Source organism: Hyperolius riggenbachi, chromosome 11, assembly GCF_040937935.1.
Source record: "Hyperolius riggenbachi isolate aHypRig1 chromosome 11, aHypRig1.pri, whole genome shotgun sequence".
Classification (NCBI taxonomy): Eukaryota; Metazoa; Chordata; class Amphibia; order Anura; family Hyperoliidae; genus Hyperolius; species Hyperolius riggenbachi.
In genome coordinates, this window is record NC_090656.1 from 80505562 (window position 1) to 80518994 (window position 13433).

At 42.0% G+C, this 13433-nt stretch overlaps 1 protein-coding gene across 11 annotated transcripts in view; it reads left to right on the forward strand.

Moving 5' to 3' along the window:
• The window catches only part of PPFIBP2 (PPFIA binding protein 2), a 308186-nt gene that overhangs the window by 176612 nt on the left and 118141 nt on the right, over nucleotides 1-13433 (forward strand). For 10 of the 11 annotated variants that reach the window (XM_068259523.1, XM_068259524.1, XM_068259526.1 and 7 more), the window contains one exon: nucleotides 2077-2190. In XM_068259523.1, coding sequence (XP_068115624.1) covers nucleotides 2077-2190 — 114 coding nt within the window. Of the gene's footprint in view, nucleotides 1-1762; nucleotides 1954-2076; nucleotides 2191-13433 lie in introns of those variants that run through there. The other variant, XM_068259532.1, reaches the window with a different exon arrangement.

Here is a 13433-nt window from a genome sequence, read left to right on the forward strand (position 1 = left end):
TGACATAATAAAAACATGTAGTATTTTTTTTTATGGAGTTTTTCATGGTTACATCAACCTGTTTCAGGGGCTTGACCCCTCTGTCAGGATTAGCCAGAGACTTAAAGTGTAGTAGATATGACAGAGCCCACCCTATCAGGACTTAAAGGGACTCCGGGCAGTGCAGAAACTATGGAAAGATGCATATCATTTTAAAGCTCTCTTTCTCCTCTTTCCAATGATATATAAACCGCCACCCTACGCCTTTTAGTTTATGCTATTTTCGCCATTGAAATTGCCACAGCCGCGATTTTGAGCGCGAAAATAGAGGAAACTAAAAGGCGTAGGGCGACGATTTAGGTGTCGCCAGAAAGAGGAGAAAGAGAGCTTTAAAATGATATCCATCTTTCCATAGTTATATTGTATTACACAGGACGACACTTTCCCCAGTGTCAGCAGCTCCATTCAGCAGAATGGAGCTGCTGACTTTAGGAAAAAGTCGTCCTGTGTAATACAAGTAACTATGGAAAGATGGATATCATTTTAAAGCTCTCTTTCTCCTCTTTCTGACGACACCTAAATCGTCGCCCTACGCCTTTTAGTTTCCTCTATTTTTGTGATCGTAATCGCGGCCACAGCAATTTCAATCACGAAAATAGCGAAAACTAAAAGGCGTAGGGCGGCGATTTATATATCGTTGGAAAGAGGAGAAAGAGAGCTTTAAAATGATATGCATCTTTCCATAGTTTCTGCACTGCTCGGAGTCCCTTTAAAGGGAACCTGAAGTGAGAGGCAAATGGAAGCTGCCATATTTATTTCCTTTTCAAAAATACCAGTTGCCTGGCAGCTCTGCTGATTGTTCTATCATCTCTAGTGTCTGAATCACACACCTGAAACAAGCAGGCCCAGATTTACATCAGACACAGATGTCCTGGCACCCTAGACCTTGCCCTCTATGAACCTACAAACGACTGTCTAACCACACCGCAAGTGTGCTGACTGTCCCAGCTGTCACTTCTCCCTTACTTCCCTTGCCCATCATAGGTAGCTACAGGTATCTTTTAGCAATAGGGAGCCAGAGGTTCCATCAGTATTAAGTAGCCATTGGTACCGCCAACAGAAGGGAGATCACGTCACTGGAATGCCGTGAGCTGGGTAACGACTCATTTACACTCTCACCAGGACTCTGCATAGGGAAGGAGGGAGGGAGGCACTTGGGGAGAGGAGAGAGTCGCCTTTCCATCAACAGGCCCCTGTAGGCACGTGGCAAGTCTGGCCCTGGAAACAAGCATGTGGCTAATCTTGTTCAGAGTCTGTGGCTAAAAGTATCAGAAGCAGAGGATCAGCAGCACAGCCTGGCAACTGGTATTGTTTAGAATTAAATAAACAAATGTTATCCTCTATATCTCTGTCACTTCAGGTTCTCTTTAACTCTTTAACTTTTAGGGGGGGGGGGGAAGAGAAGGCAAAAACTTGAAACTTCTAGCAATAAATCTATATAATAAAACAAGTGACAGGCATGTTTCTGTAGGCATCCATCAGCTCCTGGGCTGTTTGTGCAGGCTGATTGTAAATCTGCTCTGCATTGCGCTGACAAATTAATTTCTGTGGATAAACATTTTGCTTGACTAGCTTTGTTGCTATCTTTCCCCTTCTTGTAGTAACTTGCAGGGCCTGGAAAGTTTTGTAAGCTTTGCTCAATAGGTGCTTAAACATGCCCTGAAACGCATCGCATACTTTGCCTCTCTGCAAAGCGTAGGTACAGACTCCTCGCTGCACTTTCTCACTAGTAAAACAATTGATTCGGCTCCCAGAAGAAGCGCTTTATTGTTTTTCCAGATACAGCATGTTGTTAAGAAATGCGTTAGCTGCTCTCTCACTAGAGATTGCTTAACTGTTCCCAAGAACACAGGGTTGTGAAAGCGTCAGCAGGAAGCAGGGTCAGGCTTGACTCCAAGCTATAGAAATCGCGAGGTAGGAGCAGTTGTTGTTGAGGCAGATGTGAGCGTCAGCAGAGGGAAACGCTCTGTGTTCTGCTTTCGCTTTGCAGGAATGGAAAAGGCTGTGCTTGTGACTGATGTGTTTGTGTTGTGCTAGGTGAGCGTCCTCACCGATCAGGTGGAGGCCCAAGGAGACAAGATCCGGGACCTGGAATCCTGTGTGGAGGAACATCAGGTGAAGCTTAATGCTACCGAGGAAATGCTCCAGCAGGTAGGTGTCACTGGAAAATGGACCTGTCATTCAATGATCATTATAAGCACACTTCACTAAAGATGTCAAAGGACTGTCAGATTAGACTTCTAAAAGATTGGCCTTAGAGCATACATGTTCAGATGAAATAGTTGTGCACGCTCATTTCTGTTGAGAGGGAGTCATGGCCCTGTTGTAAACATGCGGAAAAGTGCAGGACATCACCTGCAGCATGTGTCCATAAAACATGGCCCATAATGCATCACTTCAGAACAGTGGGCGATTCATGCGAATAATTCCTTTGTGTCTTTGTCAGGTAAGCAGGCATCCAGAGCTGCTGATTTATAACATGCCTAAAGCCATACAGCGATGTATTCCAATTTGTAGACAGCTGTTTCTGGCTATCTGTCTTCATCAGTGCATAATATGGAACTGTATGAGTCTGTGGGGCTGACGTATCAAAATCTGTTCAAAGGTTAATGGAGGGAATGTAGAGCTGTTGCCAAGAGCGACCAATCAGGTTTCATCTGGCAATGACATGTTAATTCTTATTGGTAGATATAAGCAACAACACAATTTTTTTAATTCCTTTTTCTTTGCACCTGTCTAGGTAAGTCAGTCCCCTTTATGTGTAAGGTGTTTTTCCAAAGAATAAACACAAATACTTGTCTGATCTGAGCATTTGTGTTTGTTTGATGATCCTTAAAGAACAACTGAAGTGGGTGGAATATGGAGGCTGCCATTTTTGTTTCCTTTTATTTATTTGTTTTATATTAAAAAAAATAATTCCTAATTTCAGACACAATTTTTTTTTTACTAGATTTGTTTAGGCAGTCAGCTGTGAAGCTTGTTTATGGACTTAACCACTTCACCACTGAGGGGTTTTACCCCCTGAGCACCAGAGCAATTTTCACCTTTCAGCGCTCCTTCCATTCATTCGTCTATAACTTTATCATTACTTATCGCAATGAAATGAACTATATCTTGTTTTTTCCACCACCAATTAGGCTTTCTTTAGGTGGGACATTATGCCAAGAATTATTTTTTTCTAAATGTGTTTTAATGGGAAAATAGGAAAAATGTGGGGAAAAAAATAATTATTTTTCAGTTTTCGGCCATTATAGTTTTTAAATAATGCATGCTACTGTAATTAAAACCCATGAAACGTATTTGCCCTCTTGTCCCGGTTATAAAACCATTTAAATTATGTCCCTATCACAATGTTTGGCGCCAATATTTTATTTGGAAATAAAGGTGCATTTTTTCATTTTTGCGTCCATCCCTAATTACAAGCCCATAGTTTATAAAGTAACAGTGTTATACCCTCTTGACATAAATATTTAAAAAGTTCAGTCCCTAAGGTAACTATTTATGTATTTTTTTTAATTGTAAATTTTTTAATTTTTTTTTAATTACAAAAAATAAAAAAATGGGGAGTGTGGGAGGTAATGAGTTAATTTTATGTGTAAAAGTCATTTATTTGTATGTGAAAAATGTGTAGGGTGTAGTTTACTATTTGGCCACAAGATGGCCACAGTAACTTTTTGTTTTAATGCGACCTCCAAGCTTCCTTCCGGAAGCTTGGAGGAAGTATAAGGAGGCTGGACACGTGAGTTTTTTCTCACAATGATCGCGCTGCCCATAGGAGAGCAGCTGATCATTGCGGGGCTTAGATCAATGAACGGGAATGGATTTTCCCGTTCATTGATCTCTGGGCGGGCGGCGGCGTGTTTACTAGCGGCGGGCGGCGTGTTTACGAGCGGGAGCGCGGGCAGCGTCGGGAACGCGGAAAGTACGTGTTTCTCCGTCCCTGGTTGTTAAAGGATGGAAAAAGGGGCGGAGAAATACGTACGCGCGGGGGTAAAGTGGTTAAAGTAAACCTGAAGTGAAAATAAACCTATGAGATGAAGGGCTTAATTTTCATTAGGTCTAAAAAGAAGCCATGACATATCTGCTTTGTTGAGCTGCAAAACCAGCAAAAAATAATGACCATTTGAACTTTAGTGCTAAAACTTTACCAGCAGCCTTTTCTCAGCCAGATGAAACTCTTCTGGCTTCTATTTACCTTTCAGAAAAGGACTGCATTTGACAAACTGTTCCACAACAAACTCACTACCTTCTAGATTGTAAGCTTGCAAGGGCATAAATGCGTGTCTAGTGGATTTACAAAATTGGATGAACACCAGCTGGCTGAGGCTGAACTCTGACAAAACAGAGGTGTTGGTGGTAGGTGGTCCACACATGATGGATAAAGTTCAAAACTCTCACCACCTCAAACTAGCAATTGGGGGAGATACCGTACAGTATAAAGACTCTGTGCGAAACCTTGGGGTGATCCTGGATGGAAATCTAAAACTCAGCAGGTATCAGCTGTCGTCAAGTCTTCCTTCTTCCATCTAAGAAATATAGCGAAAATCAATTGCCTTATCCCAGCTGAAGACCTACCTGCCCTGGTTCATGCATTTGTATACTCCTGCCTAGACTACTGCAACGCCCAGTTCCTTGGATCTACAGATAAGGTTCTGTGCCCCTTACAGCTAGTACAGAATGCTGCAGCCAGACTCCCAGCCAATGCCCCCCGCAGCTCACACATCACCCCAGTACTGCAAACTCTTCACTGGTTGCCAGTAAAATGGAGAATCAATTTTAAGATCTGCCTGCTGACATTCAAGGCTCTAAACCATATGGGACCCAAATACATAGCGGATATTGGAACTTTATGCCCCTCCACGCACCTTCCGCTCTGCCAACAAGATGAAGCTGGTTATTCCCAGGATACACCTAACATTTGGTGCTCGGGCCTTTTCCTATGTGGCCCCTACTCTATGGAACTCACTTCCACAATCAGTACGAGAGGCTCCTTTTCTGGACCGCTTTAAAAAAAAAAAAGGCTAAAAACTCACCTCTTTTCCCGAGCCTTTGAGACTGCATAATGCAGGGTCACAGCACTTTGAGTCCCCAGGGAGAAAAGCGCTATAAAAATATTGTTATTGTTGTTTACTGTTTTTGTGCAGTTTATCAAATGAACATCTATCAGTACTGGGGATGTTATTCAAACGAAACATCAATTGTATGTATCGGTACTTGTGTCACTGGTTGTCCTGATTATATAATATGCTGAACTGCTCATGTATCTATGCTCCCTATTGTTGTATTTGTACAGCGCTATGGCATATGTTGGCCCTCTATAAATAATAATAATAATAACACTTATTTGCATAGATAACTTCATTTATATTTAATTTTTTTACTGTACTGGAAAACAGAAAGGATCTTCAGATGAGTTAGGCTGGGTTCCCTTTTGATCCGGTCCACGCACAGCCAGTGGGAGCAGACAGTGTAGTGTCTGCTCCGATTGACCATTGTGGTCCAGCTGGGTGAATGTGTTTCAACCATTTAGGAAACACTTCCACTCTTTACTGTATCAATTAGTAGTAAAATATTGGTAAATTTACCGATGTTATGCTACCGCTATTTCCTGCTCCCTTTAAAAAAACAATTTCTGTTTACACTAGGCCAAATTAGCGTGCAGTACTTTCAAATGTACGTGTGGGGCCACACCTGGAACAAGCATGCAGGCAATGGAGCCACACCTGGAGCAAGCATGCAGGCAATAGAGCCAAAACTGGAGCAAGCATGCAGGCAATGGAGCCAAACCTAGAACACCAATGCAGGTTATTAAGCCACAACTAGAACAAGCATGCTGCCAGTGGAGACCACACCTGGAATACGTACATATTAAAAGGGCGCATGGGAAAAAAGGGAGCCTGATATAGAGGAAAAAAACGCCAGATTTGGCTACAAAAGGTACCTGGCGTAGAAGAGAAGCCAAATTCGACTAAAAATGCACCTGGCGTAGCTGAGATGCCAAATTCGGGTACAAAATGTGCCAGCTGAAGGCATGCAGCCAGTGGAGGCCACACCTTTAACAAGCCTGCACTCCGTGGGGCCACAAAAGTTTTCATCCTTATGCTGGGTGAATGACTTAAAAGGCATTGACAGCTGTGAACCAACATGGCAGACAAGCAGGTAGTTTTAATTCCATTAAAAAAGGGCAGCCTCCCTCCACATCCTTGTCATTTTCAAATTACTGTAAAGAACACCTGGACTTTATAACCCTACCCTGATATTAATGGAAGATCATATATTTATAGGCAATATGGGTAAATCCATATTAATCTCATTAAATTGTAATTGTATATGGTCTGCATGCTCCACCCATATTATTTTTTTTACTAGCAGCAATATTAAAAACAAAAGGCGAGGCCTGTGATTTAGCTGCTTTGAGTCCATAATTGCCACTTTCAGCTTTTAAACTCCCAAAACTTGGAGCTGGTTTGCTCAGACCCGCCTGGAAACGTAATCTAAATGCTGGAAATTAGTCATCTGGCCTTCCGTTCTAAAATGCTCAAGGTATATTCAGGAATTATGGTAATACTTGACAAGCCAATAAATGTAATAAATACAATAATACTATGCACGTTTGTAAAAGTTTTCGCAGCTCTACACAAGGTTGGGACCTAGTTATAAATTGACAAACAGGCAGTACAGCAATTTTTGGCTGATAAATCAAAATTATGTTTTCTGCATTTACTAAAGTGCTGGTATTTTTTTGCTACATATCAATTCTTTTTATTTGTTGCCACTTATTGCCCAGTTACCACATTTATGAATAGGTGAACACACCCATTATTATTATTATTATTATTATTTAGTATTTATATAGGGCCGACATCTTTTGCAACGCTGTACAGAGTATATTGTCTTGTCACTAACTGTCCCTCAGAGGAGCTCACAATCTAATCCCTGCCACAGTCCTGTGTCTATCTATAATGTATTGTAGTCTAGGGCCAATGTAGGGAGAAGACAATTAACTTATCTGTATGTTTTTGGGATGTGGGAGGAAACCGGAGTGCCCGGAGGAAACCCACGCAGACACGCGGAGAACATACAAACTCCTTGCAGATCTTGACCTGGCTGGGATTTGAACCTGGGACCCAGTACTGCAAGGCAAGAGCGCTAACCGCTACGCCATCGTGCTGCCCACTTTGATGGAAACTGTTGGTGTCCTGTTGACCCATGCAAAGAAAACTCAATTTCCCAATTTGGATTCTTGGTTTCAGATCATGGATGCACAACATTGTTAAGTTTGATTAGTGGACTGCATAGGATCTTGCTTGCAGTGTGTGAGGCACTCTTTTATTGACTTTTAATCAACCACACTGTTGACCGGCCAATAAAGTCATTTGGTAGAAAATCGAGTAATGTATGGGCACCTTTAGCGATTGCTGTAAAGAAATTCTACTTGGCTTGTCCACCAGGCAGCCTGTCCTGCTCTTTGGAAGGGTGGGGGGGAGGGTAAGGGTAATGAATAAAAGTTGCCAACAGCAGGAAGTACAACGGAAAATCGAAACCAGTGATCTGGCACAACCAATTACAAAGGACCACGTCAAAGACAATGGGCGACACCTGTGCTGACATGAGATCATCTCGGGTAGTGTAGATCTAGCATCTATACACAGATGAAGTCTGCAGATGGTAGACAATAACAACCCGCAGCTGGCTTACCTACCATCAGCAGACTAGCCCTTGCACAGCACAGGTAGTCCAGCATTGGCTGACACAGGGCCAGGGGGTTGTATTTCAGCAAACGCATATCGGGCAATGTGTGTACATGTAATTAAGGTGGCGGTAAAATTGGGCGCAGGGTGAAGCCAAAAAACTTCTCACCCTGCTCCTTCAAAAATTCCCGCACCGTTAATTACTCTTCCCCTTCAGACCACACCGTGGACTCTGGGGTAATAATTCAGCTGCCAACTATTGCTGGCGGCCAAATTATGATGTTTTCATCGTAATTTGGTCTCAGTCTTTTGACACGCCCAAATTATTGACAGCGCTGCTATACTCGTAATGCACTTTACAGCCTATGGTGGCACATGGTAAGCCTGAATTTCTAGCGCTGTTTTTGCTTATGGTATTTATTCACTGCTAGGAGAAATTGTCCTAGAATAGAGAAAGGCAAAGTACCCCTGTACAAAGTTGCACCGTTTAAGTATTTGAATAAAAATCTTTATTGTATACAAAATTAAGACAAAACGCACAGCAGTAAAAACTATTAAAAGAAAGCTACAAATGACTGATCACTAGCCACTAACTTTTCGCTATAATAGAGATAAATGCAGGCAGTGTTGCCATGGATACAGAGCACTACGCTAACTCAGCCAAAGGAATCTGTCCCCAGTGGATCAGGTATGGGCTGAGGAAGCTCCTCTGTTCTGATGAGAGAGAAGCACAATCCAGTCTATGGGTATCTTATGCTTGTGTGTGTAATGTTTATGCAGATGTCATTTAGAAATGTTTGCAGCCTATGGGTACCTCAATAGCCTGTACAATTCTAATGGGACAAGACCGGTTAGGAGTGAGTGCTCTGTACAGAAACCTGGGATACCTACCAGTCGGCTGCTTTTTCTAAGGGCCGATTCACAAGAGCAGTGGGTGCAGCTGCTTTTGATAGCCACACACTCATTGATTTTATCATGCGTCATAACCAATCAGTCATAATAACGATAGAATTTTAGCCAAAATTCTTGATTGGGCCAGATGGGCAGGAGCAATGGTAGATTCACAGGCTATAACCGCGGTTAGAGTGGGATGGATTGATTTTTCAGTAGATTGAATGCTGAACTCTATTGAAAATCGATGTGCTGTGTTTGGTAGGACATACTTTCTCTGATCAGATTCTGATCAGTGAAGGATTGCTCTTTTTTTTGCCACATTAGGTATCAATCTACAGATGTATAACAATATTAATCCATTGTCTGCAGAGTTCTCCCAAGTGGTCACAGCTCTCTCAGTGCACACGGATATCCTCATCGTTGTTCAGTTGGGTACAGGGTGAGCCTAAAGAGGGCTCGCCCTGCTACCACTGAAACACTGGGGCCACATTAAAAAGTTACCCCTCAAAGTTGTACCAACTAGGGAGAGACCCGTAATTCTGGGTCCGGCTATTGCTGTGGTCACAATATTCCGAGTGATCACAGCTCTCCCAGTGGTCACAGCATTTTTGGTAGACACCGCTCTACTAGTGATCACAGCATTCCTGGTGATCACAGCTCTCTCAGTGGTCACAGCTCTCCCAGTGGTCACAGCTCTCCCAGAGGTAATTCCTGGTAGACACAGCTCTCCCTGTGGTCACAGCTCTCCCAGTGATCACAGCATTCCCGGTGGTCACAACTCTCTCAGTTGTCACCGCTCTACTAGTGGTAAGAGAATTCCTGGTAGACACAGCTCTCTCAGTGGTCACAGCTCTCCTGGTGGTCTTGGCATTCCTGGTGGTCACAGCTCTCCCAGTGGTCACAGCTCTCCCAATGGTCACAGCATTCCTGGTGGTCACAAATCTCCAAGTGGTCACAGCATTCCTGGTGGTCACAGATCTCCCAGTGATTACAGCATTCCTGGTGGTCACAGCATTCCCGGTGGTCACAGCTCTCTGTGGTCACCGCTCTACCAGTGGTAAGAGAATTCCTGGTAGACACAGCTCTCCCAGTGGTCACAGCTCTCCTGGTGGTCTTGGCATTCCAGGTGGTCACAGCTCTCCCAGTGGTCACAGCATTCCTGGTGGTCACAGCTCTCTTTGTGGTCACAACTCTCCCAGTAGTAAGTGCATTCCCGGTAGACACAGCTCTCCTAGTGGTCACAGCTCTCGTAGTGGTCACAGCATTCATGGTAGACACAGTTTTCCCAGTAGTCACAGCTCTCCCAGTGGTCACGGCTTTCCCGGTAGACACAGCTCTCCCAGTGGTCACAGCATTCCTGGTGGTCACAGCTCTCAGTGGTCACAGCATTCCCAGTTGTCACAGCACTCTTGTGATCACAGCTTTCCCGATGCCTGCAGCTCTCTTAGTAGGAGACAACTGTATCTTCGCTGTCTCCTACATTTGACATGGAACACTAAGGAAGATTCAAGATGAAGGCTGCAAGTATCTGAAATGCCCACTGCTTTTGTTTTTCTGTTTTATATGGCGCTGATACCTTATGCAAATCGGCCAAATCTCAGAAATATAAGGACTTCACCACGATTGATCAAGTTGAGCCATCTGCTAATGAATTTAGGTTTGACCAATTTTAAACTAGTAAACCACTGGGGGGGATTTTCCCTTATGAAACAGAGCAATTTTCACATTACAACGCTCCTCCCTTTAATTCGTTAATAACTTTATCACTACTTATCACAACAAAATGATCTATATCATGTTTTTTTAGACACTAATTACGCTTTTTTTAGGTGGTAGAATTATTTTGTTCTAAATACATTTTAATGAGATTAATAAGAAAAAAAAATGGGAAAAATTCATTATTTCTCAGTTTTTAGCCAATAGTTTTAAAATAAAACCTGCTATTGTAGTAAAAGCCACACATTTTATTTGCCAATTTGTCCTGGTCATTACGTTTAAATTATGTCCCTAGTACAATATATGGCGACAATATTTTATGTGGAAATAAAGGTGTTGTTTGTCAGTTTTGCGTCCACCACTAATTACAAGCCCTTACTTGCAAAAATAACAGCAATATATCCTCGTGACACACATATTAAAAAAGTTGAGTCCCTAAGGTAACTATTTTATGTAGCTATATATATATATATATATATATATATATATATATATATATATATATATATATATATATATATATATATATATATATATATATATACACATATATATATACACACACACACATTTTATTTTGGGAACTATGGGAGTAGTAAAACCGTGTTCTCCCCTGAAATTTTTTCCAGTCGGGTGGCGTGAAAAAGTAGCCGGGTGGGTGACACAGGAGAATACAGAGCTGGTGCTTCTCTGCTTACTGCATAGAAGGAGGCAAGGCGGTGACAGCCAGGTGCTTACCAAAATTAGCCGGGTGGAGCACCCGGCTAAAAGAGCCTGGGGAGAACACTGGGTAAGGGGTTAATTTTAAAGGAGGGTTTATACATTTTGATTTAATCTAATGTGTTAGGGTATAATTTACACAGAGGAAGTAATGCTTGTATGTTTTACTTTCACTTTTATCAATGACCGCTGACATCTCATTGATGCCGGGGATCATTGATCACAGACACTTAGATCGGTTAATGGGATCTGTGTTCCTATTCACTGATTTACGTACAAACGGGCAGCGACGACTGCTTGCGTGGCAGACGATTGCGGCTGGAGACAAATATCTACGTCCATGGAACTTCAGATAAAGTCTGTCAGGGCGTAGATATACTGTGTGTGGGGCAGTAACTAGTTTAAAACTGATTAACTGAGTAAAATTATTGACCATTGGCCTCAATTCACTAAGCTTATCTCCTGTCTTTAATAACTCTTCTAGAGTTGTTACCATGGTGATAAGGCATGTAGTATTCAGGAAACATTTTACCTCAGGCAAGCCTAAAGTTAACTCTTCTGTCTTTAAGTTAACTCTTTAATCCTTAAAATAACTCCAGAGTTAAAGACAGGCTGTTCATTAACTGCATGTGAAAATAACTACAGAGGAGGTAAATTAACTACAGAGGAGGTAAATTAACTACAGAGGAAGTAACGTAAGGAATGAAGAGATAAGATAACTCTCTCACTATGTGGAGGTAAGTTTTCTCTTGCCTTATTATCTCCAGCATGATCTTAGTGAATTGAGGCCAATGTTTGAAAATTAATGATTGCAATACCACCTATGGCAGTTGATGTGAAGTCCATTCTGTAGTCATAATCAAATAAAAAAAAGTTCTAGGCCCAATGAAGAAAAGTGTTGCAAGCATGCGTCAAAATTTTAACTAACAGGAATCAATCAAGAGGCCTTAAAGGCTCCTCAGATATTTGAATCATGGACATAAATGATCCAACCTGACCAATCAAGGTTCTGTTTATTCCACACTGAATATCAGTCATGTTTGCTCAACCAAATTCAGAACTTTAGAATTAATTGTCTGAAATGACTGAATGGACTGCTTCATCGATTTTTTTTTTTTTCTTTTTGGACTATACGATGCTCCTAACCATAAGACGCACCTAGATTTGGAGGACAAAAGCCAGGGGAAAAAATATATACTAAACCTGAGGCATCCATGGTGAAGGGGCATCTTGTGGATTATGCCCCGTTTGTACCTCATGCCCCCTTGTACCTCTTATGTCTCCCTGTGTCCTCCTCTGTCCCCCTTGTGTCTTCCTGTGTCTGCCTCTATCCTCCTTGTGTCCTCCTCTATTCCCCCTTTGTGTCCCCCATTTGTCCCCTTGTGTCCTCCTCTGCATGAGCACAGTACAGGAAGTCCCTGACATTGCGGTGGGTTGGAGGTACGTATTGGCAGGCGTTCACAAGTCAGGAACTCCCTGCATTTGGACCATAAGACGCAGTGACCTTTTTTCCCCACTTTTGGGGGAGAAAAAGTGAGTCTTATAGTCCAAAAAATACAGTATGTATGGCCCCCTTTTATGGCTAGACCAAATCTGATAAGAGCAGGGTTTCCCTTTAGTCATTTCTCTCCATGCGGTCTGTGCTTTTCTGTTGTGATTGGGGCATTGAGTAGAAAAACATGTTGCTCTTACAGTAATTATTGTGCTAGCCCCGGGGCGAGCAGTAAACACTGTTGGGGCTATGTTCTGAAAAGATTCCATTGTATTTTTCATACTGGATGATTGAAGTTGCTGTCATTGCACTTGGCAGAATATGAGAACAGTTTAGAGTAATCCCTTCAGGAATTATTTATTTATGTGTGCCTGCAGTTTTGTTTTGTCTTCATGTTGTTCCAGGATCACAATGAGGTGCATTGTAACCTATAGCTTCTCAGCTTCTAGAGTTATTGGAACTTTGTAACATTGTAACTTTTTTTCTGTTTAAAGTAATACTCAACACAAACCTTAGACTGTACTGAAAATTGTCATGCTTGCTGGTAATTATTATGACATCAAAAAGATGAATTATTCCATGCAGCCAGGAGGGATAGCTGTGTGTAAGACCTGTGCAGCTATCGATTATCTGGCCTAGTCTGGGGATGGATATTTGAGCTAAACACTGAAGGGAAAGAGAAGCAAAGGTGTCCTGGGACACATTAAGTGAAGCTTTATGTTAATAGACCCCTCAAAAGATTGTACAGGCTTTTCTTTTAATATACTGGAACTTTCCAAATGGATGTATGAAAAAAACATAAACAGCACTGAAAAAAATTACCACAGACTTTTCATTAATTTGTGAAACTAATTATTTGCTCTGTTTTCAGCACCACATTA